Here is a 26,790-nt window from a genome sequence, read left to right as displayed (position 1 = left end):
AGCCTACTACTCTATAAGCCTAATTCAACAAGGTTTTAGACTATTGGATAGGCTATTTTCTAAACAAAATAAATATTTTTAAAGGTTATTATCTCGGGCACCGCACCAGTGTGATGCGTGCGAGTCTAGGAGACGCTGCGCATGACACGCGACGTGTTGCATTTTGTAACACAAATTCTTGATCAAGAGTTCTCTCGGCCACCGTACCCGATGCTCTGCTGCACTTGACGTCATATGCGGAAGAAACTGCGGTTGCTTTACCCACTGAGTGGCAGTGCTGTGTTCAGCTTGAAAGCAGGGAAGAAAAAAAAAAAACCTAAAATGGGAAAGAGCTGTTCTGCGATTGACTGTAAAAACAGATTCAACAAGAAATCGAATCTATCTTTTTACAGACTGCCGAAAGCAAAAGAAAAGAGAACCAAATGGATCGCCGCACTTTGCAGAAACAACTGGAATCCAGGCAGCGAAACGTGGATTTGCAGTTGCCATTTTGTGTCAGGTATGGGGAATTTTGGGATCACACCTCCCTGGAGTTCGCGACGTTTTTTTTTGTCAGCCGAACCACTTAGGCGTAAAATTTTCTGTTTAAGTCCTTCAGATTTAACATAACTGTCTACACCTCCCTGATATTTTAATTTAACCTGCTGGCTTACTTCACCCTAGTCCGAAAATATAGATATGTCCTTTATCTTTAACACCTATTCAAACCCATTGATATGCCAGTTTGTTCATTTGAAGTCAATTTGGTGTCAGAACTGTTTGGGTTTTTCCCTTTATGAACTGACATTTTGTAGTGAGCTTTATTTTGAAATTACGACGAAGTAAATGTTGCTTTATAAAAGAAGCAACAGATAATTTAGTTTTCCTTTAAATTATATTTTTAATTTTATGAAATGAGTAGGCTAAATTAAATTTATGTTTATGATTCTTTTTTGCCAGTCCTTAATTTCTTGCTCATTTAATCTATTCCAAAAGGCTTTTAATCACAAAGCGCATGAATTGTGAATAAACATTCCCAATCTTTTTTCTCCAAAACGAGATATTTAGTGAAACTATCAAATGTGTATTGGTCAATTAAAATAAGCAACCCTGCTGTAATTTCAACATTAAATGTTTGTTATAAGTTTGTACAACAGCTGTTGGCCCATTTACCTTTAGCATATCCTAAGGATAGGCTACATGTTATAATTCTTTAAATAAACATAACACACAACATAATCTATACAATCATGTGCATAGATAAACAATTATATATTCTTAACTTTGTTCAACGCTGATGTAATTACCTTTTTGAAAGTTTCTGTGCTCCAGAGAGCACTCACTAATATTTGAACTTTAACACAAAATAGGAAACTTATGATTATTCTTGTATGCGCTGCCCAGTTACACCTAATATCTCAGACACTGAATATTTCAGAACATCATCAGTGGCTTCTGATTAGTCTCAATAAAAATAATAATAATATTATTTACATGTAACATGTCAATTCTCTCTCTTTGCATGTGTGAGAGAAACACAGAGCACACTCAGACAAGCGACAGTGAGTCGGACGTCTACACACTAGGGTTTATGTGTCAAATACTCAGCGCATCTGTTGATGTTAATATAGGTAGTGCGCTTGCTGGAAAGACACAGACAGTGAAAGTCCAGTGTGGTCAAATTTAGGTGAGTGAAAATGTGCTAAACTTAGTCATTGCTAAGTTAGTCAAAAAATTATATGATCAATAAGTTATGACATGTTTTTGCATTGCTTTGGCTCATCAAAATAAGTTAAGCAATGCAAAAACATGTCATAACTTATTGATTATATAATTTTCAATAAATGGTTAGATTGTATTCGCCACACTGTAAAAAAAAAGTGCTGCCTTAAATTTTTAAGTACAGTCAACTTGGATGTTTATGTCATTTCAACTTAAACATCCAAGTTGATTGTACTTAAAAATTTAAGGCAGCAATTATTTTTTTTACAGTGTGGCGAATAAAATCTAACCATTTATTAGCCAGTGGCTAATAGAGATTAGCCTATTTAGTCACCTAGCGAGAAATTTAGTCCAAATGTTGTTACTAGTAAAGCATTTTTTGTTTCTTTCAGGAAAAAAGAGTGATGATCCTCTACACCCTGACTATGTGCCAAGTTTATTCAGTTTCACACCCACCGCTGATCGAATTCGGGCTGTCAACAACCTGGAGAGATATCAACGATTTCGAGAAGTTTCTGTGAAAAGATTTGTCAGTGCCAACACAAGTAAAGAGCTAGCTGCAACAGCTCTCATGAACCTGCATCAAAGTTCTGCTTTAAAGAAAGAGCTACAGACGGTTGAAATCCAAGACACTGAGGCCCAGACGGTTGAAGTCCAAGGCACTGAGGTCCAGACGGATGAAACACACAGGGACATCTCCTCTTTACATGAACAGATCAAATCTTTAAACACTGAATGCCAATTACTGAGAGAAAAAGTTTACGGATTAGAAAGTGACTTAAAACTTCATTCTCTTGATCCGTCACATTTTGATGACAGCAAAATGAAAATTTTCACAGGACTACCCAATTTACAGACTTTCATGCTATTGTTCAGTTCTGTGTCATCAGTTGTTCCTATTAGTGCAAAACAGTCGCTCAAGCCTACTCAGGAACTTCTTCTTACACTGATGAAGCTGCACCTCAAACTGTCCGAGGAATTCTTAGGTCAGCTCTTCAGGATTCATCAGTCAACGGTATCAAGAATTCTTCGACGTTGGATACATGTCCACGGAGCCTTTAATTCCTTAATGTAAAATTAAGGCCTTAATTAGCGTTAAAAAAACGCTAGTTGCTTTTTTTAATCGTCATTTTTTTTTTACAGCCATTTCACACAAACTCCATCCTGTGCTGTGAGTTTGAGTCACATTTAGAACACAACGTGTGTCAGATTTACTTTTTTTTTTTTTTTATGTTAGCTTAATCACAATTTTTTCTTAGTGGGGAGAAATTTACTGCATTTCACCTGATTTGTAAGCAGACGTCAGTGCTGTAGTTCGAGACACTTTGCCGAATGTAGTGGGTTACTTATTTCATCAATATTAGACAGTGGAAAATGTACATTTTGTAAATATTCTTGTTATTTCAGTTATTATGTGTATAATAGTTTTGCTCTGATGAAGCCTGAGATTGATATTTGTAAAGCAAGCTTGTCAAATAAAAATGTTACTCCGCATTATGGTGTGCAGAGACTTTTCTTCTACAGTTTTTGACTATTTCACTAGTTTTTACACCATCAAAGTGGTTTAGATGTGCTAATTATTCAGCACTACATTTCGTGTAAACCATTTTCCCAACAATTCTGGGAACACGCTTGGAAAAACGTAATAATCTTGGTCTTAATAAAGATGGTCTTAATAATGCAGTGGTCAGAGTAGACTTTGAGCATGCAAAATTTGAACGGGCACTGTGTTAGGGGTGAACAGTTTAGGACCTTACTAAAAGTGTACGTGCGCCCGAAAGCCAAAAATGGCATACGCCAAAAAATATTTAGACTTATAAAACCGTTCGTACGCCAGAACCTGCGCAGAATTCACTTTATAAATCCCAGTTATCGTAAGATTGTGCGCGCATGCGTCTCCACCCCGAAATAACCATATATGGAGCTTACAACGCCTCGTTTTACTATGCAGATCCTCATCTGCATATCATTTGCATATGATTATTCATCCACGTGATAACGTTTAACGTTACAAGACACATTACATTAATAAAAATCATGTAGTTGCCTATTTTGAATACATAAATCAATTAGTGTAATATACATTTCAGAGAAAGTTTTTCTCAATCTTTTCCACTGTTCCAATTTTAATTGAGTTATATTTTTAATGGAAACAGATAGGCCTTGGGCATTATTTGCACGAAACTATTTTCTCAGACAATCTGGTATCATGATAAGCAATCATCTCTGTGGTTAAAACATTAAAACACAGCACGCCGCAGGAAAAGTGTTAAAAAACATCGCAAATCTTTCTATTGATGAATGTTGTAACTTCTCAGTAATTATTTCATGTTTAAGTGTTTAACTCCATTAATTTGAATGGCATATTTAATCTAAATGTTTATATCAGAAGTAAAACATAGTTTAAATCATTATTTTATTTATTTAAACTGTTATTTGCGTCAGTTTCACTAAACGGCTCAACGCGCTCGTTGGCGCGGACATTTAAGAAGGGATGGATATTTGCTTCAAGTTAGGCTTGGTGAGTGAAATTATATTTGTATTATCTTTCTGTATATGTTTAATTTTCTTAAGATTTTCTGTCTAAAAGTGACCAAAAATACATTTAGGCCTAACTCCAGCTCACCATCGGTGTCGTCAAACTGCTCCATCTCCAAAACGTTATACGCATGGGTCAGAGTTTGCGTGCAGGTGCGCAAATTTTCCCGTCAAGTTTGTTTTTATAAATCACAACTTATGGGTCGGAAGTGGCGTACGCCTCTTTCAGGGCCTGTTTTGTGCGTACGCAACGGTTATAAATGAGGCCCTAGATGTTTGAAAGAAGACCCGGAGTCAGAATTATAAAAAATTGAAGAAAAGTTTTACTGAAGATAGTTGGCAGTTTCATCAGCAGAAGTCAGCTTCAAGGCTCACACAGAAGTTCCTAGGCCGCCCCACTTACAGTTACAAAGATCACAGCAGTTATACCATTTCCAAGGTCTAAGCTAGTCATTGCTTACAGGTTGAATGATTCTGATTGGCTAAGAAATTGATAAACATAGTAATTTTCCACACATAGATTATGCAGCTGAAACTTGGACCCTGAAGTTAGGCACGTCGTGACCTTCCGGTACTCAGATTTGGGTTGCTGGGTGCCAGCATGTCTCGAACAACAACTCAGTCAATCTCCAACAATGCTAGTGGTTCCTTAACCTGTAAGCAAGAAGACTAACACACACACCGACACACAGCTTTTCCAAGGTTGGATTTGGCCAGGCTATAAACAGTAGTCTCCTCTCAAAACATCAAGATAATGCGTTCTTTCTCAATGAGAGCTACATTTTAGTCTAAGTAAGGCTTTAACAAAGAAATGGTCCCTTAAACTATTGGCTTCAAGGACCCCTATGTGTTTTAACATGTTGAAGACCTTTCTCAAACACAAAACATGTCCCTATTTCATTTCTGGAAGCTGGGCTAAATAAGCAAGCACTGTACTGCATTCAGATATCAAATACTGACATTAAAGAATACATGAAAAGAACATTTCACTGGTAACTTCTATAACAAAGTAAAATCTCCAGAGAAGTTATTCAACTCATTTGATATTTAGAACGAAAAATATTCATTAATACCTTTATACGGATTATAATCACTCATTACATATACATTGAAGCAGCAGTGGATTCCAATCCACCCCCTTCAACTGCAACTGTCATCTTGTTTGAAAACAGTTGAACATATAATTCAACCGAATTGTAAAAATATACTATCTACTTTACTGCAGATTTAAAGTTTGCATTCTGGTAATTTAGCTAAGATTTCACACCAGTACACTTGTTATCCTCTTTTTAAAATTTGCACCCTGTTGACTTCAATGGGGCAAGTTTTAAACCTGCTTTTAGCCTCTTAACATCCTTGATGTGTCATTACAAGTGCACAGGTCATGTGAGTGATTCCTTCGGAGTGAACGTGGGTGAATCTGACTGCAGTAGATGTGAAAGAAATATATAAAAAATGATGTTTATTCAGCCAGCGCACATACCTGTATTTACATCCTGTTTTCGGTCGATTGTCGAGTTCACGCGCATAGGTTTAGTACCTATGATCACGCGCGTGAACTCAACAATCGACTACTGTGGACTTCGACCGAAAACAGGATGTAAATACAGGTATGTGCGCTGGCTGAATAAACATCATTTTTATTAATATCTTTCACATCTACTGCAGTCAGATTCACCCGCGTTCACTCCGAAGGAATCACTCACATGACCTGTGCACTTGTAATGACACATCAAGGATGTTAAGAGCCTAAAAGCAGGTTTAAAACTTGCCCCATTGAAGTCAACAGGGTGCAAATTTTAAAAAGAGGATAACACGTTGTAGGCAACACCGATTTTTGTCGTTGTTCTCTGTACTGACAGCACTCCAAATGTACAAAAAAATTAGCTCAATGTTAAAATTGACCGGAGTTCTCCTTTAATAAAACACAGAGTTAGTTTGGTGCATAAATATATTATATTTCAATCGTTTCATCATTCCCATCCTGAAAGATAACTTTTAAACTTAAAATAAATGAATTATTCCTTGTTGGCTGCAGTTTTAAACTTTGCTGACTCTGGGTATATATCAAACTTGGAAGCAGTTATCCTGCCTCATCTGTAGGTCTACCAGATCCTTGATGTCCCTTTGTCTTCTGTTCAACAAGCTTCCACTGAACATATGTGATCCACAAATCCTCAAACACCTTTCAGGAATCTCATTGTAGGTCAAACCATCATTCTCAGCTAATTCATGAAGTTCTCCTAATGGTATAGAACAGTCATCTTTAAGAGCTGTGGGACAAAGTCTTTGTACTGTTTTGCATGGCTCTTGGATTTACATGCTCGAGCTTATCCAGAAAGTCTGCCACAGACACAATGTAAGTAAGAGATTCATTGTGCAGTAAGCCCGACTCGATCGGCCCAATGGAGGCATCCGGTCAGCGGGTGAAGGTTTTTGTGCGCTACTGTCTCTCCTCGTGGCAAAGTAATTTGATTAAATGAAACACATTTTCTCATATGTATTTTCTCATTATTTCATCTGACTCCATAAATGAAAAGGTTTTACTGATATCTGTGCATCATTAAATGTGAGCAGATGTTTGACTATTCTTTTTAACTCTTTACTGAAAATAATGTCAGAATGTAAATCAAATGTTTACAATTTATTATGTCAGGTAAAAGTATCATGAGAGTCTCAGCATCATTGGCTGATCTGAGGTACAGAATCGCGCGGAGTCTCTTGTTGCATTTCATTATATAGACAGAAACTTCTTTTCACATGGAAACATTTGCTAACAATGAATTTGCATTCGGATTTCACACCTTTCGAGAACAGGAGGCCATTTGCCTGGAAGACCCACCCTCCTCTGTGTGTGATCCATCTCTAAACTCTACCTTTTGGTTTACTTTTTTGGGAATGAGACCTTAATACCAGTTGCACTGAGACATTTCAAATTATACCAAACGTGTTATACTGTATGATAATTATTCACTTTAAACCATATAGATTTTTGGGTAAATTTCAGGTGATCTCAGCATGATAGAAAGAGGGAACGCGGGATTGGGGGGTCAAGGGAAAAAGATGTAGATTAGGATTGCTTAGGTGAGACTTAAATGCGTCTCGAATGACGGTGCTAGTTTCACAAGAGAGAGTTCAAATGTTAATTTCCTGTTCTCTCAGAGAGTTGCTCTCTGTTACAGTTTTTACAGCCTTACATGCAGTAGTCAGCATCTTTGAATATATTTTTAGAGTTTCTGCGGAACTGTGAGCTTGCACTGATTTCAGAGCCTTGCAGCTCAGACTAAAGCAAGCGTTATTTGCTCACTTTCTGTTGCTATAATACTATTTTTTGCTTTTCATTATGCTAAGATGACCATCAGCAACTTACTGCAAAGTGTCAGAGGTGATAACTCATTCAAATGACACAAAATGTGTCACATCATTTGTCACATTATTAAAAATGAGTTATTTCTCGAAGAATGAGAGTAGGTGTCAAACTCAGCTCCTTTATCAACTCTGAGTTTATAAACAACCTGTTTTTTTTATCAGGTTCTATGTGCTTTTCTTAAATGTATAACTAGTCAATTTTATGAGCTTGATGAAGTCACACTGTTACAATTTATTTCACTGTTTGTCATATTTTATAGTAGCAGTAAATTGTGAAGGCTACATTTGTAAGCACAGAGCAAAATCGGAGATCATGAAAATGAAATAAAAACATCCAGAGGTGGCATATCAGTGTTGATTTTAGTCTTCTGCTATGAATGTTGAATCTTCTTAATTTCATTACAAGCAAACAATGAATTAATTTACTATCAATAACATTTTGTGTTCATTTTGTTACTGATGTTTGTTCAATATAAATACACACAATAACTGCACACAAAAGACTGAGTCTCGCTGTATCGCTCAGGCTGCACTGCAGTGTCTATTCACAGGCGAGATCCCACTACTGATCGGTACGGGGACTTTGACCTGCTCCGTCTCCGACCTGGGCCGGTTCACCCCTCCTTAGACGACCTGGTGGTCCCGGGCTCCCCCAGGAGCACCATATCGATACCGAACTTAGAGCGGACACCCGATCGACATAGTCCACTGCAGCCCAGAACCCCTGAGCTCAAGTGATCCTCCAGCCTCAGCCTCCCAGTATCTTGGATTACAGGCGCGCGCCACTGCACCCGGCGAGAGCTGCGAGAATCAGCGCTGATACTGAATCTAGTGGCTCACAGCGACATCTAGTGCAGGAAAACAGATGATTAGGTTACAATAAGACAGTGTTAATTGAAGCTTTTTGAAATCTCCTTGGCGCTTTTTTTTTTAAAGGTAAGTGGTAGGTTATATTTTCTTTATAATTATTTGTTTTCAAATTCATGCTTCAAATGGATTCAGCAACAACACAAAAAACACAACATCTGTTTATCCACATTTAAGTTTTCCATAACTTTCATCAAGAGTAATTGGCTTTTATTATGCAATTAATATAAGAGTATTTATTCATAATGGCCTATATGAAAGCAGACTGTTAGACTATGTAAGCAGGGTGAACTGAAGCTTTTATCTCTTTTGTAGCTTTTTTTTTGTCAGAGATAAGGGTGTTCAAAATTGCATTTAAAAACAAAACAAAACTGATGCCTCATGTTGTTTTAGCTCAATACACAAAATCACACAGTAACTGTTTAACCACATAGCCAAAGTTTTCAAGACATAACTTTCATCTAGCCTTTGCATAAGATTATTAATCTGCTCTCATTCATTTTAACATATTTGATTATTTTTTTAATTCAAACTGATTTATAGTTTAATAAATGAATAATTTGCTAGGCTATAGGATATGTTCAGAGTTTGTTTTTCGATTGTTAAATATATGTAGCCTATTATTATAGGGTAAATGCAAAATATTGACATCTAATTCATCTTGAAAGCCTATAATTAAAAATAATGAATTGTTGTAATTACATTTATTTGACACTGGGTATAACTGTGGGCATAAAAGACTGAGTCTCGCTGTATCGCTCAGGCTGCACTGTAGTGTCTATTCACAGGCGAGATCCCACTACTGATTGGTACGGGGACTTTGACCTGCTCCGTCTCCGACCTGGGCCGGTTCACCCCTCCTTAGACGACCTGGTGGTCCCGGGCTCCCCCAGGAGCACCATATCGATACCGAACTTAGTGCGGACACCCGATCGACATAGTCCACTGCAGCCCAGAACCCCTGAGCTCAAGCGATCCTCCAGCCTCAGCCTCCCAGTATCTTGGATTACAGGCGCACGCCACTGCACCCGGCGAGAGCTGCTAGAATCAGCGCTGAGACTGAATCTAGTGGCTCACAGCGACATCTACTGTATGAAAACAGATGATTAGGTTACAATAAGGCAGGGTGAATTCAAGCTTTTTATAATCGCCTAGGTAGCTTTTTTTACTTTTTAAGTAGGCTATATATGAAGAGTTCAGATGCAAAAGCCTCTAAGTGCCATCTGCAATTTTCTTCTAGAATGATCATTTTTATCAAGCTCATATATTTAAGTTCAGTAATTTCACTTAAATGACAATTAATAGGTCATTTTCATTGCCATTTAAGTGAAATTACTGGACTTAAATATATGAGCTTGATAAAAATGATCATTCTAGAAGAAAATTGCAGATGGCACTTAGAGGCTTTTGCATCTGAACTCTTCATATATTTTATCATAATTATTTGTTTTCAAATTCATGCTTCAAGTTGATTCAGCACAACACAAAAACACACACAATAGCAGTTTTACCACATTTAAGTTTTTCATAACTTTCATCAAGATTAATATAAGAGTATTTATTCATAATGGCCTATATGAAAGCAGGCTGTAAGACTATGTAAGCACGGTGAACTGAAGTTTTTATCTCTTTTGTAGCTTTTTTGTCAGAGATAAGTGTCTTCAAAATTGCATTTTTTTTAAAACAAAACTGATGCCTCACGTTGTTTTAGCACAATACACAAAATCACACAGTAACCGTTTAACCACATAGCCAGTTTTACAGACATAACTTTCATCTAGCCTTTGCATAAGATTATTTGTTAATCTGTTCTCATTCATTTTAACATATTTGATTTTTTTTTTAATCAAACTGATTTATAGTTTAATAAATGATTAATTTGCTAGGCTATAGGCTATGTATAGATTTTCAGAGTTTGTTTTTTGATTGTTAAATATATGTATTATTATAGGCTAAATGCAAAATATTGACATCTAATTAATCTTGAAAGCCTATAATTAAAAATAATGAATTGTTGTAATTAAAATGTATTTGACACTGGGTATCGAGGCCCCTCCTCGAACTGCCACCTTAACGTGGTGGAGGGGTTTGAGTACCCGAATGACCCTAGGAGCTATGTTGTCCGGGGCTATATGCCCCTGGTAGGGTCTCCCAAGGCAAACAGGTCCTAGGCGTCGGGGTCCGGCCGGGCTCAGCCCGATGGAGCGACGTGGGGCCGCCTTCCTGTGGGCTCACCACCTGCAGGAGGGACTGTAAGGGGCCGGTGCTGAGAGGATCGGGCGGCAGTCGAAGGCGGAGGCCTTGACAACCCGATCCCTGGACACGGAAACTAGCTCTAGGGATGTGGAACGTCACCTCGCTGGCAGGGAAGGAGCCTGAGATTGTGCGTGAGGTTGAGAGGTTCCGACTAGAGATAGTCGGGATTCACCTCTACGCATGGCTTGGGCTCTGGAACCACACTCCTCGAGAGAGGATGGACTCTTCACCACTCTGGAGTTGCCCATGGTGAGAGGCGGTGGGCTGGTGTGGGTTTGCTTATAGCCCCCCAGCTCAGCCGCCATGTGTTGGAGTTCACCCCGGTGAACGAGAGGGTCATTTCCCTGAGCCTACGGGTCAGGGATAGGTCTCTCACTGCAGTGCAGAGTACCCGGCAGTGCAGAGTCAGTGCAGAGTACCCGGCCTTCTTGGGGTCTCTGGGAGGGGTGCTGGAAAGTGCTCCGACTGGGGACTACGTCGTTCTACTGGGGGACTTCAACGCCCATGTGGGGCAACAACAGTGACACCTGGAGGGGCGTGATTGGGAGGAATGGCCCCCCTGATCTGAACCCGAGTGGTGTTCAGTTATTGGACTTCTGTGCTAGTTACAGTTTGTCCATAACGAACACCATGTTCAAGCATAAGGGTGTCCATCAGTGCACGTGGCACCAGGACACCCTAGGCCGTAGGTCGATGATCGACTTTGTGGTCGTTTCATCTGACCTGCGGCCGTATGTCTTGGACACTAGGGTAAAGAGAGGGGCGGAGCTGTCAACTGATCACCACCTGGTGGTGAGTTGGATCCGATGGCGGGGGAGGAAGCTGGACAGACTCGGCAGACCCAAGCGTACTGTGAGGGTCTGCTGGGAACGTTTGGCCAAGTCTCCTGTCAGAGAGATCTTCAACTCCCACCTCCGGCGGAGCTTCGACCGGATCCCGAGGGAGGCTGGAGATATTGAGTCCGAGTGGACCATGGTCTCCACCTCCATTGTCGAAGCGGCCGCTCGGAGCTGTGGCCGTAATGTCTCCGGTGCCTGTCGAGGCGGCAATCCCCGAACCCGGTGGTGGACACCGGAAGTAAGGGATGCTGTCAAGCTGAAGAAGGAGTCCTATCGGGCCTGGTTGGCTCGCGGGACTCCTGAGGCAGCTGACGGGTACCGGCAGGCCAAGCGAACTGCAGCCCGGGTGGTTGTGGAGGCAAAAACTCTGGCCTGGGAGGAGTTCGGTGAGGCCATGGAGAAGGACTATCGGCTGGCCTCGAAGAGATTCTGGCAAACCGTCCGGCGCCTCAGGAGAGGGAAGCAGTGCCCTACCAACGCTGTTTACAGTGGAGGTGGGCAGCTGTTGACCTCAACTGGGGATGTCGTTGGACGGTGGAAGGAATACTTCGAGGATCTCCTCAATCCCACCGTTAAGTCTTCCATTGAGGAAGCAGAGGCTGAGGGCTCAGAGGTGGACTCGTCCATCACCCAAGCTGAATTCACAGAGGTAGTCAAGAAACTCCTCGGTGGCAAGGCACCGGGGGTGGATGAGATCCGCCCTGAGTACCTCAAGTCTCTGGATGTTGTGGGGCTGTCTTGGCTGACACGCCTCTGCAGCATCGCGTGGCGGTCGGGGACAGTGCCTCTGGGATGGCAGACCGGGGTGGTGGTCCCTCTTTTTAAGAAGGGGGACCGGAGGGTGTGTTCCAACTACAGGGGGATCACACTTCTCAGCCTCCCTGGGAAAGTCTATGCCAGGGTACTGGAGAGGAGAATACGGCCGATAGTAGAACCTCGGATTCAAGAGGAACAGTGTGGTTTTCGTCCAGGCCATGGAACACTGGACCAGCTCTATACCTGCTACAGGGTGCTGGAGGGTTCATGGGAGTTTGCCCAACCAGTCCACATGTGCTTTGTGGATTTGGAGAAGGCATTCGACTGTGTCCCTCGCGGCGGCCTGTGGAGGGTGCTCTGGGAGTATGGGGTCCGGGGTCCTTAGCTAAGGGCTGTCCCTGTACGACCGGAGCAGGAGCTTGGTTCGCATTGCCGGCAGTAAGTCAGATTTCTTCTTGGTGCATGTTGGACTCCGGCAGGGCTGCCCTTTGTCGCCGATTCTGTTCATAATTTTTATGGACAGAATTTCTAGGCGCAGCCAGGGGCCAGAGGGTGTCAGGTTTGGGGACAACACGATTTCGTCTCTGCTCTTTGCGGATGATGTTGTCGTGTTGGCCCCTTCAGACCAGGACCTTCAGCATGCACTGGGACGGTTTGCAGCCGAGTGTGAAGCGGCTGGGATGACAATCAGCACCTCCAAATCCGAGGCCATGGTCCTCAGTCGGAAAAGGGTGGCTTGCCCACTTCAGGTTGGTGGAGAGTTCCTGCCTCAAGTGGAGGAGTTTAAGTATCTTGGGGTTTTGTTCACGAGTGAGGGAAGGATGGAACGGGAGATTGACAGACGGATCGGTGCAGCTTCTGCAGTAATGCGGTCGATGTACCGGTCTGTCGTGGTGAAGAAAGAGCTGAGCCGCAAGGCGAAGCTCTCGATTTACCGGTCAATCTAAGTTCCTACTCTCACCTATGGTCATGAGCTTTGGGTCATGACCGAAAGGACAAGATCCCGGATACAGGCGGCCGAAATGAGCTTTCTTCACAGGGTGGCTGGGCGATCCCTTAGAGATAGGGTGAGAAGCTCGGTCACTCGGGAGGAGCTCAGAGTAGAGCCGCTGCTCCTCCACATCGAGAGGGGTCAGCTGAGGTGGCTTGGGCATCTGTTCCGGATGCCTCCTGGACGCCTTCCCGGGAAGGTGTTCCGGGCGCGTCCAACTGGGAGGAGACCCCAGGGAAGACCTAGGACACGCTGGAGAGACTATGTCTCCCAGCTGGCCTGGGAACGCCTCGGTGTCCCCCCGGAAGAGCTACAGGAAGTGTCTAGGGAGAGGGAAGTCTGGGCATCTCTGCTTAGACTGCTACCCCCGCGACCCGGCCCCGGATAAGCGGAAGAAGATAACATAACATGACATGACTGGGTAAAACTGTGGACACAAAAGACTGAGTCTCGCTGTATTGCTCAGGCTGCACTACAGTGTCTATTCACAGGCGCGATCCCACTCCTGATTGGTACGGGACTTTGACCTGCTCTGTGTCCGAGCTGGGCCAGTTCACCCCTCCTTAGACGACCTGGTGGTCCCAGACTCCCCCAGGAGCACCATATCGATACCGACCTTAGTGTGGACACCCGATCGGCATAGTCCACTGCAGCCCAGAACCCCTGAGCTCAAGTGATCCTCCAGCCTCAGCCTCCCATTAGTATCATTGCACCCTTATTAAATAAAAGAGAATAGACAAAATGTAACAAAATGTATTTTAGTTGCATTATTAAAGGTATTGGCATGTAGATTAAAGCAGCTATTATATGTGAAGGGAAAGGTATAGGCCTACCTTTCGGTTTTGAGTCTGAAGGGGGTGCATTGGAATCCACTGCTGCTTCAATTTATATGTAATGAGTGATTATAATCAAGGTATTAATCAATATTTTTCCTTCTAAATATCAAATGAGTTGAATGACTTCTCTGGAGATTTTACTTTGTTATAGAAGTTACAAGTGTGATTACTGAATGTGATGTTCTTTTCATGTATTCTTTAATGTCAGTATTTGATATCTGAATGCAGCTTGCTTATTTAGCCTGGTTTCCAGAAATGAAATAGGGACATGTTTTGTGTTTGAGAAAGGTCTTCAACGTGTTATTCTTCAGTAAAACTTTTCTTCAATTTTTTATAATTCTGACTCCGGGTCTTCTTTCAAACATCTGGTCCTTGGGTCCTAAACTGGTAACCCCTATTATCAGTGCTGGTACTACTCGACCTCAGTGCTGCATTTGACACTGTCGATCACAACATACTTCTTGACAGGTTGGAAAACTGGGTGGGGCTTTTTGGGATAGTCCATGGTTCAGGTCATACTTAGGAGGGAGAGGTTATTATGTGAGTATAGGAGACCATAAGTCTGAGTGGAGATTCATGACATGCAGAGTCCTTCAAGGCTCAATTCTTGCGCCACTCCTGTTCAACCTGTATATGCTCCCAATGAGCCAAATAATGAAAAAGAACCAAATTGCTTACCATAGCTATGCAGACGACACACAGCTCTACTTAGCCCTATCGCCTAATGATTACAGCCCCATTGACTCCCTGTGTCAATGCATTGATGAAGTCAACAGTTGGATGTGCCAAAACTTTCTTCAGTTAAACAAAGACAAAACTGAAGTCATTGCGTTTGGAAACAAAGATGAAGTTCTCAAGGTGAATGCATACCTTCACTCTAGGGGTCAAACAACTAAAAATCAAGTCAGGAATCTTGGGTCTTGTCACTAGAGTCAGACCTTAGTTTCAGTAGTCATGTCAAAGCAATAACTAAATCAGCATACTATCATCTGAAAAATATTGCAAGAATTAGATGCTTTGTTTCCAGACAAGTCTTAGAGAAACTTGTGCATGCTTTCATCACCAGCAGGGTGGATTGTTGTAATGGACTCCTCACTGGCCTTCCCAAAAAGACCATAAGACAGTTGCAGCTCATACATGCTGCCAGGATTCTGAGCAGAACCAGAAAATATGAACATATCACACCAGTCCTCAGGTCTTTACACAGGCTCCCAGTTAGATTTAGGATTGATTTTAAAGTATTATTACTGGTATATAAATCCTTCAATGGTCTAGGACCTCAATACATTGCAGATATGCTCACTGAATATAAACCCAACAGATCACTCAGATCAAGGATCACATTAGCTAGAAATACCAAGGGTTCACTCTAAGCATGGTGAGTCCGCTTTTAGCTATTATGCCAGCTGCAGCTGGAACCAGCTTCCAGAAGAGATCAGATGTGCTCCTACAGTAGTCATATTCAAATCCAGACTCAAAACACTTCTGTGTAGCTGTGCATTTAATGAATGAGCACTGTGCCACTGTTCGTCCGACTGTTAGTACTGTACTGTATTTTATTTTATTTTTCTAAACTGTTTTAATTATTCTTATTTCTTTTTATTATTTTAATTTCTTCTATGTAAAGCACTTTGAACTGCCATTGTGTATGAAATGTGCTATATAAATAAACTTGCCTTGGCTTAGCCTACATTTATTCATTTTTAGCATTAGTCATTTATTTGTAAGAAACACTTTAAGTGGGCTATTTAAAAAGTGTTATTTATATGTTAAATTATGTTTTTTTAAACATACCTGCAGAGTGTTTCATCATTATTGTGTGTGTGTGTAAAAAGAATTCTTTAGCAGCCACAAAAAAAAAAAAAAAAGAAAAAAAAGAAAGAAAAAGAGTGCAACTCCACCGTCAGTGTTGTGTTTATTAGTGCTGCTGTTTATTAGATTCCCACAGAATAACTGTAGTCTGTACAAAAGACTGAGTCTCGCTGTGGCCATTACTGATCAGCAATGGACTATGCAGATCCGGTGTCCTCACTAAGTTTGGCATCAATGGTGTTCCTGGGGGAGCCCAGGATCACCAGCTCACTTATGAGAGGTGGTCCGTCCCAAGTTGGAAACAGCGCGGGTCAAAGTCCCTGACCTGGGCCGGTTTACCCCTCCTTAAACGACCTGGTGGTCCCGGGCTCCCCCAGGAGCACCATATCGATACTGAACTTAGTGCGGACACCCGATCGACATAGTCCACTGCAGCCCAGAACCCCTGAGCTCAAGCGATCCTCCAGCCTCAGCCTCCCAGTATCTTGGATTACAGGCGCGCGCCACTGCACCCGGCGAGAGCTGCGAGAATCAGCGCTGATACTGAATCTAGTGGCTCACAGCGACATCTAGTGTATGAAAACAGATGATTAGGTTACAATAAGGCAGGGTGAATTAAAGCTTTTATAATCTCCTTGGTAGCTTTTTTTTTTAAAGTATATTTTTCATAATTATTTGTTTTCAAATTCATGCTTCAAGTGGATTCAGCAACAACACAAAAAACACAACATCAGATTCTGTTTTACCATATTTAAGTTTTCCATAACTTTCATCAAGAGTTATTGCATTTCATTATGCAATTAGCATTACACTTCATTCATAGCGCCCTGTATGCAAGCAGACTGTTAGACTACTGTAAGCACGGTGAACTGAAGATTTTTCCAATCTCTTTTGCAGCTTTTTTTGTCAAAGGTAAATGTCTTCAAACTTGCATTTAAAATTAAAACTGATGCCTCAGGTTGTTAGAGCACAACACACAAAATCACACAATAACCGTTTGACCACAGTCTAAATTTTCCAGACATAACTTTCATCTAGCCATTCATAACGCACATAGGCTACCATATTTACCTTCATCTGTTCTCATTCATTTTAACACAGCTGATTCCTTTTTAATCAAACTGATTTCTAGTTTAATAAGTTAATCATTTGCTAGGCTATATAGGCTAAAGATTTACAGATGTTGTTTTTCGATTGTTAAATATAATTATAAATGCAAAATATTGACATCTAATTTACAATCTTAATAGACTATAATTAAAAATGAAGAATTGTTGCAAATAAATTAATTTGACATTGGGTATAACTGTGTACACAAAAGACTGAGTTTTGCTGTATTGCTCAGGCTGCACTGCAGTGTCTATTCACAGGCGCGATCCCACTACTGATCGGCACGGGGACTTTGACCTGCTCCGTCTCCGACCTGGGCCGGTTCACCCCTCCTTAAGCGACCTGGTGATCCCAAGCTCCCCCAGGAGCACCATATCGATACCGAACTTAGAGCGGACATCCGATCGACATAGTCCACTACAGTCCAGAACCCCTGAGCTCAAGCGATCCTCCAGCCTCAGCCTCCCAGTATCTTGGATTACAGGCGCGCGCCACTGCACCCGGCGAGAGCTGCGAGAATCAGCGCTGATACTGAATCTAGTGGCTCACAGCGCCATCTAGTGTATGAAAATAGATTATTAGGTTACAATAAGACAGTGTTAATTGAAGCTTTTTGAAATCTCCTTGGCGGCTTTTCGTTTATTTTTTATTTTTAAAGGTAGGCCCTAGTGGTATATTTTCTTTATAATTATTTGTTTTCAAATCCATGCTTCAAGTTGATTCAGCACAACACAAAAACACACACAATCTGTTTTACCACATTTAAGTTTTCCATAACTTTCATCAAGAGTAATTGGCTATTATTATAAGAGTATTTTATTAATAATGGCCTATATGAAAGCAGACTGTTAGACTATGTAAGCAGGGTGAACTGAAGCTTTTATCTCTTTTGTAGCTTTTTTTTTTGTCAGAGATAAGTGTCTTCAAAATTGCATAAAAAAAAAAAAAACTGATGCCTCATGTTGTTTTAGCACAATACACAAAATCACACCGTAACCGTTTAACCACATAGCCAAAGTTTTCAAGACATAACTTTCATCTAGCCTTTGCATAAGATTATTTGTTAATCTATTCTCGTTCATTTTAACATATTTGATTATTATTTTTAATCAAACTGATTTATAGTTTAATAAATGAATCATTTGCTAGGCTACAGGATATATATAGATTTTCAGAGATTGTTTTTCGATTGTTAAATATATGTATTATTAAAGGCTAAATGCAAAATATTGACATCTAATTAATCTTGAAAGCCTATAATTAAAAATAATGAATTGTTGTATTTAAATTTATTAGACACTGGGTATAACTGTGGACATAAAAGACTGAGTCTCGCTGTATCACTCAGGCTGCACTGCAGTGTCTATTCACAGGCGCGATCCCACTACTGATCGGCACGGGGACTTTGACCTGCTCCGTCTCCGACCTGGGCCGGTTCACCCCTCCTTAGACGACCTGGTGATCCTGGGCTCCCCCAGGAGCACCATATCGATACCGAACTTAGTGCGGACACCCGATCGACATAGTCCACTGCAGCCCAGAACCCCTGAGCTCAAGCGATCCTCCAGCCTCAGCCTCCCAGTATCTTGGATTACAGGCACGCGCCACTGCACCCGGCGAGAGCTGCGAGAATCAGCGCTGATACTGAATCTAGTGGCTCACAGCGCCATCTAGTGTATGAAAACAGACGATTAGGTTAAGATTTTTCATTTAGGTTATTATTAAAACAGTGTTAATTAAAGCTTTTTGAAATCTCCTTGGTGGCTTTTTTTTTAAAGGTAAGTGGTAGGCTATATTTTCTTTATAATTATTTGTTTTCAAATTCAAGCTTCAAGTGGATTCAGCACAACACAAAAAACACAACATCTGTTTTACCACATTTAAGTTTTCCATAAATGTATTCATAATAACCTATATGAAAGCAGACCGTTAGACTATGTAAGCAGGGTGAACTGAAGCTTTTATCTCTTTTGTAGCTTTTGTATCTTGTCAGAGATATGTGTCTTCAAAATTGCATTTAAAAAAAAAAAAACCTGATGCCTCATGTTGTTTTAGCACAATACACAAAATCACACCATAACCGTTTAACCACATAGCCAAAGTTTTCCAGGCATAACTTTTGTCTAGCCTTTGCATATTAGATTATTTGTTAATTTGTTCTCATTCATTTTAACATACTTTTTTAAATCAAGCTGATTTATAGTTTAATAAATGAATAATTTGCTAGGCTACTGCTACACAGGATATGTAGCCTATAGATTTTCAGAGTATGTTTTTCGATTGTTAAATATATGCATTATTATAGACTAAATGCAAAATATTGACGTCTAATTAATCTTGAAAGCCTATAATTAAAAATAATGAATTGTTGTATTTACATTTATTAGACACTGGGTATAACTGTGGACATAAAAGACTGAGTCTCGCTGTATTGCTCAGGCTGCACTGCAGTGTCTATTCACAGGCGCGATCCCACTACTGATCGGCACGGGGACTTTGACCTGCTCCGTCTCCGACCTGGGCCGGTTCACCCCTCCTTAGACGACCTGGTGGTCCCGGGCTCCCCCAGGAGCACCATATCGATACCGAACTTAGAGCGGACACCCGATCGACATAGTCCACTGCAGCCCAGAACCCCTGAGCTCAAGCGATCCTCCAGCCTCAGCCTCCCAATATCTTGGATTACAGGCGCGCGCCACTGCACCCGGCGAGAGCTGTGAGAATCAGCGCTGATACTGAATCTAGTGGCTCACAGCGACATCTAGTGTATGAAAACAGATGATTAGGTTACAATAAGGCAGGGTGAATTAAAGCTTTTATAATCTCCTTGGTAGCTTTTTTTTTTTTTAAGTATATTTTTCATAATTATTTGTTTTCAAATTCATGCTTCAAGTGGATTCAGCAACAACACAAAAAACACAACATCAGATTCTGTTTTACCACATTTAAGTTTTCCATAACTTTCATCAAGAGTTATTGCATTTCATTATGCAATTAGCATTACACTGTTCATCCATAGCGCCCTGTATGCAAGCAGACTGTTAGACTACTGTAAGCACGGTGAACTGAAGATTTTTCCAATCTCTTTTGTAGCTTTTTTTGTCAAAGGTAAATGTCTTCAAACTTGCATTTAAAATTAAAACTGATGCCTCAGGTTGTTAGAGCACAACACACAAAATCACACAATAACCGTTTGACCACATAGTCTAAATTTTCCAGACATAACTTTCATCTAGCCATTCATAACGCACATGGGCTACCATATTTATCTTCATCTGTTCTCATTCATTTTAACAGAGCTGATTCCTTTTTAATTAAACTGATTTATAGTTTAATAAGTTAATCATTTGCTAGGCTATGTAGGCTAAAGATTTACATATGTTGTTTTTCGATTGTTAAATATAATTATAAATGCAAAATATTGACATCTAATTTACAATCTTAATAGACTATAATTAAAAATAAAGAATTGTTGCAAATAAATTTATTTGACATTGGGTATAACTGTGTACACAAAAGACTGAGTTTCGCTGTATCACTCAGGCTGCACTGCAGTGTCTATTCACAGGCACGATCCCACTACTGATTGGCACGGGGACTTTGACCTGCTCCGTCTCCGACCTGGGCCGGTTCACCCCTCCTTAGACGACCTGGTGGTCCCGGGCTCCCCCAGGAGCACCATATCGATACCGAACTTAGAGCGGACACCCGATCGACATAGTCCACTGCAGTCCAGAACCCCTGAGCTCAAGCAATCCTCCAGCCTCAGCCTCCCAGTATCTTGGATTACAGGCGCGCGCCACTGCACCCGGCGAGAGCTGTGAGAATCAGCGCTGATACTGAATCTAGTGGCTCACAGCGCCATCTAGTGTATGAAAACAGATTATTAGGTTACAATAAGACAGTGTTAATTGAAGCTTTTTGAAATCTCCTTGGTGGCTTTTCGTTTATTTTTTATTTTTAAAGGTAGGCCCTAGTGGTATATTTTCTTTATAATTATTTGTTTTCAAATTCGTGCTTCAAGTTGATTCAGCACAACACAAAAACACACACAATAGCTGTTTTACCACATTTAAGTTTTCCATAACTTTCATCAAGAGTAATTGGCTATTATTATGCAATTAATATAAGAGTATTTTATTAATAATGGCCTATATGAAAGCAGACTGTTAGACTATGTAAGCAGGGTGAACTGAAGCTTTTATCTCTTTTGTAGATTTTTTTTTTTTTTTTTTTTTTTGTCAGAGATAAGTGTCTTCAAAATTGCATAAAAAAAAAACTGATGCCTCATGTTGTTTTAGCACAATACACAAAATCACACCGTAACTGTTTAACCACATAGCCAAAGTTTTCAAGACATAACTTTCATCTAGCCTTTGCATATTAGATTATTTGTTAATCTATTCTCGTTCATTTTAACATATTTGATTATTATTTTTAATCAAACTGATTTATAGTTCAATAAATAAATAATTTGCTAGGCTACAGGATATATATAGATTTTCAGAGATTGTTTTTCGATTGTTAAATATAGGCCTATGTATTATTAAAGGCTAAATGCAAAATATTGACATCTAATTAATCTTGAAAGCCTATAATTAAAAATAATGAATTGTTGTATTTACATTTATTTTACATTGGGTATAACTGTGGACATAAAAGACTGAGTCTCGCTGTATCACTCAGGCTGCACTGCAGTGTCTATTCACAGGTGCGATCCCACTACTGATCAGCACGGGGACTTTGACCTGCTCCGTCTCCGACCTGGGCCGGTTCACCCCTCCTTAGACGACCTGGTGGTCCCGGGCTCCCCCAGGAGCACCATATCGATACCGACCTTAGAGCGGACACCCGATCAACATAGTCCACTGCAGTCCAGAACCCCTGAGCTCAAGCGATCCTCCAGCCTCAGCCTCCCAGTGTCTTGGATTACAGGCGCGCGCCACTGCACCCGGCGAGAGCTGCGAGAATCAGCGCTGATACTGAATCTAGTGGCTCACAGCGACATCTAGTGCAGGAAAACAGATGATTAGGTTAAGATTTTTCATTTAGGTTATTATTAAAACAGTGTTAATTAAAGCTTTTTGAAATCTCCTTGGTGGCTTTTTTTTTAAAGGTAAGTGGTAGGCTATATTTTCTTTATAATTATTTGTTTTCAAATTCAAGCTTCAAGTGGATTCAGCACAACACAAAAAACACAACATCTGTTTTACCACATTTAAGTTTTCCATAAATTTTTCATAATAACCTATATGAAAGCAGACTGTTAGACTATGTAAGCAGGGTGAACGGAAGCTTGTATCTCTTTTGTAGCTTTTGTATCTTGTCAGAGATAAGTGTCTTCAAAATTGCATTTAAAAAAAAAAAAAAACTGATGCCTCATGTTGTTTTAGCACAATACACAAAATCACACCGTAACCGTTTAACCACATAGCCAAAGTTTTCCAGGCATAACTTTCGTCTAGCCTTTGCATATTAGATTATTTGTTAATTTGTTCTCATTCATTTTAACATACTTTTTTAAATCAAGCTGATTTATAGTTTAATAAATGAATAATTTGCTAGGCTACTGCTACACAGGATATGTAGCCTATAGATTTTCAGAGTATGTTTTTCGATTGTTAAATATATGCATTATTATAGACTAAATGCAAAATATTGACGTCTAATTAATCTTGAAAGCCTATAATTAAAAATAATGAATTGTTGTATTTACATTTATTAGACACTGGGTATAACTGTGGACATAAAAGACTGAGTCTCGCTGTATCGCTCAGGCTGCACTGCAGTGTCTATTCACAGGTGCGATCCCACTACTGATCGGCACGGGGACTTTGACCTGCTCCGTCTCCGACCTGGGCCGGTTCACCCCTCCTTAGACGACCTGGTGGTCCCGGGCTCCCCCAGGAGCACCATATCGATACCGAACTTAGAGCGGACACCCAATCGACATAGTCCACTGCAGCCCAGAACCCCTGAGCTCAAGCGATCCTCCAGCTTCAGCCTCCCAGTATCTTGGATTACAGGCGCGCGCCACTGCACCCGGCGAGAGCTGTGAGAATCAGCGCTGATACTGAATCTAGTGGCTCACAGCGCCATCTAGTGTATGAAAACAGATGATTAGGTTACAATAAGGCAGGGTGAATTAAAGCTTTTATAATCTCCTTGGTAGCTTTTTTTTTTTTTAAGTATATTTTTCATAATTATTTGTTTTCAAATTCATGCTTCAAGTGGATTCAGCAACAACACAAAAAACACAACATCAGATTCTGTTTTACCACATTTAAGTTTTCCATAACTTTCATCAAGAGTTATTGCATTTCATTATGCAATTAGCATTACACTTCATCCATAGCGCCCTGTATGCAAGCAGACTGTTAGACTACTGTAAGCACGGTGAACTGAAGATTTTTCCAATCTCTTTTGTAGCTTTTTTTGTCAAAGGTAAATGTCTTCAAACTTGCATTTAAAATTAAAACTGATGCCTCAGGTTGTTAGAGCACAACACACAAAATCACACAATAACCGTTTGACCACATAGTCTAAATTTTCCAGACATAACTTTCATCTAGCCATTCATAACGCACATGGGCTACCATATTTATCTTCATCTGTTCTCATTCATTTTAACAGAGCTGATTCCTTTTTAATTAAACTGATTTATAGTTTAATAAGTTAATCATTTGCTAGGCTGTGTAGGCTAAAGATTTACATATGTTGTTTTTCGATTGTTAAATATAATTATAAATGCAAAATATTGACATCTAATTTACAATCTTAATAGACTATAATTAAAAATAAAGAATTGTTGCAAATAAATTTATTTGACATTGGGTATAACTGTGTACACAAAAGACTGAGTCTCGCTGTATCACTCAGGCTGCACTGCAGTGTCTATTCACAGGCACGATCCCACTACTGATCGGCACGGGGACTTTGACCTGCTCCGTCTCCGACCTGGGCCGGTTCACCCCTCCTTAGACGACCTGGTGGTCCCGGGCTCCCCCAGGAGCACCATATCGATACCGACCTTAGTGTGGACACCCGATCGGCATAGTCCACTGCAGCCCAGAACCCCTGAGCTCAAGTGATCCTCCAGCCTCAGCCTCCCATTAGTATCATTGCACCCTTATTAAATAAAAGAGAATAGACAAAATGTAACAAAATGTATTTTAGTTGCATTATTAAAGGTATTGGCATGTAGATTAAAGCAGCTATTATATGTGAAGGGAAAGGTATAGGCCTACCTTTCGGTTTTGAGTCTGAAGGGGGTGCATTGGAATCCACTGCTGCTTCAATTTATATGTAATGAGTGATTATAATCAAGGTATTAATCAATATTTTTCCTTCTAAATATCAAATGAGTTGAATGACTTCTCTGGAGATTTTACTTTGTTATAGAAGTTACAAGTGTGATTACTGAATGTGATGTTCTTTTCATGTATTCTTTAATGTCAGTATTTGATATCTGAATGCAGCTTGCTTATTTAGCCTGGTTTCCAGAAATGAAATAGGGACATGTTTTGTGTTTGAGAAAGGTCTTCAACGTGTTATTCTTCAGTAAAACTTTTCTTCAATTTTTTATAATTCTGACTCCGGGTCTTCTTTCAAACATCTGGTCCTTGGGTCCTAAACTGGTAACCCCTATTATCAGTGCTGGTACTACTCGACCTCAGTGCTGCATTTGACACTGTCGATCACAACATACTTCTTGACAGGTTGGAAAACTGGGTGGGGCTTTTTGGGATAGTCCATGGTTCAGGTCATACTTAGGAGGGAGAGGTTATTATGTGAGTATAGGAGACCATAAGTCTGAGTGGAGATTCATGACATGCAGAGTCCTTCAAGGCTCAATTCTTGCGCCACTCCTGTTCAACCTGTATATGCTCCCAATGAGCCAAATAATGAAAAAGAACCAAATTGCTTACCATAGCTATGCAGACGACACACAGCTCTACTTAGCCCTATCGCCTAATGATTACAGCCCCATTGACTCCCTGTGTCAATGCATTGATGAAGTCAACAGTTGGATGTGCCAAAACTTTCTTCAGTTAAACAAAGACAAAACTGAAGTCATTGCGTTTGGAAACAAAGATGAAGTTCTCAAGGTGAATGCATACCTTCACTCTAGGGGTCAAACAACTAAAAATCAAGTCAGGAATCTTGGGTCTTGTCACTAGAGTCAGACCTTAGTTTCAGTAGTCATGTCAAAGCAATAACTAAATCAGCATACTATCATCTGAAAAATATTGCAAGAATTAGATGCTTTGTTTCCAGACAAGTCTTAGAGAAACTTGTGCATGCTTTCATCACCAGCAGGGTGGATTGTTGTAATGGACTCCTCACTGGCCTTCCCAAAAAGACCATAAGACAGTTGCAGCTCATACATGCTGCCAGGATTCTGAGCAGAACCAGAAAATATGAACATATCACACCAGTCCTCAGGTCTTTACACAGGCTCCCAGTTAGATTTAGGATTGATTTTAAAGTATTATTACTGGTATATAAATCCTTCAATGGTCTAGGACCTCAATACATTGCAGATATGCTCACTGAATATAAACCCAACAGATCACTCAGATCAAGGATCACATTAGCTAGAAATACCAAGGGTTCACTCTAAGCATGGTGAGTCCGCTTTTAGCTATTATGCCAGCTGCAGCTGGAACCAGCTTCCAGAAGAGATCAGATGTGCTCCTACAGTAGTCATATTCAAATCCAGACTCAAAACACTTCTGTGTAGCTGTGCATTTAATGAATGAGCACTGTGCCACTGTTCGTCCGACTGTTAGTACTGTACTGTATTTTATTTTATTTTTCTAAACTGTTTTAATTATTCTTATTTCTTTTTATTATTTTAATTTCTTCTATGTAAAGCACTTTGAACTGCCATTGTGTATGAAATGTGCTATATAAATAAACTTGCCTTGGCTTAGCCTACATTTATTCATTTTTAGCATTAGTCATTTATTTGTAAGAAACACTTTAAGTGGGCTATTTAAAAAGTGTTATTTATATGTTAAATTATGTTTTTTTAAACATACCTGCAGAGTGTTTCATCATTATTGTGTGTGTGTGTAAAAAGAATTCTTTAGCAGCCACAAAAAAAAAAAAAAAAGAAAAAAAAGAAAGAAAAAGAGTGCAACTCCACCGTCAGTGTTGTGTTTATTAGTGCTGCTGTTTATTAGATTCCCACAGAATAACTGTAGTCTGTACAAAAGACTGAGTCTCGCTGTGGCCATTACTGATCAGCAATGGACTATGCAGATCCGGTGTCCTCACTAAGTTTGGCATCAATGGTGTTCCTGGGGGAGCCCAGGATCACCAGCTCACTTATGAGAGGTGGTCCGTCCCAAGTTGGAAACAGCGCGGGTCAAAGTCCCTGACCTGGGCCGGTTTACCCCTCCTTAAACGACCTGGTGGTCCCGGGCTCCCCCAGGAGCACCATATCGATACTGAACTTAGTGCGGACACCCGATCGACATAGTCCACTGCAGCCCAGAACCCCTGAGCTCAAGCGATCCTCCAGCCTCAGCCTCCCAGTATCTTGGATTACAGGCGCGCGCCACTGCACCCGGCGAGAGCTGCGAGAATCAGCGCTGATACTGAATCTAGTGGCTCACAGCGACATCTAGTGTATGAAAACAGATGATTAGGTTACAATAAGGCAGGGTGAATTAAAGCTTTTATAATCTCCTTGGTAGCTTTTTTTTTT

At 40.5% G+C, this 26,790-nt stretch overlaps 1 protein-coding gene across 1 annotated transcript; it reads left to right on the top strand.

The window, feature by feature from the left end:
• The first annotated feature begins 256 nt into the window (after positions 1-256).
• Positions 257-3,195, top strand: LOC311282248 (uncharacterized protein). Its single transcript, XM_084395883.1, has 2 exons — positions 257-499; positions 2,094-3,195. Exons 1-2 carry the CDS (start codon positions 322-324, stop codon positions 2,774-2,776), a joined length of 861 nt encoding a protein of 286 aa, XP_084252009.1. The 5' UTR covers positions 257-321; the 3' UTR covers positions 2,777-3,195.
• Positions 3,196-26,790: the final 23,595 nt, after the last annotated feature.

This window comes from Rutilus rutilus, assembly GCF_951802725.1.
Source record: "Rutilus rutilus genome assembly, chromosome: 22".
NCBI lineage: Eukaryota > Metazoa > Chordata > Actinopteri > Cypriniformes > Leuciscidae > Rutilus > Rutilus rutilus.
This window is presented reverse-complemented; position numbering and strand designations above follow the sequence as displayed.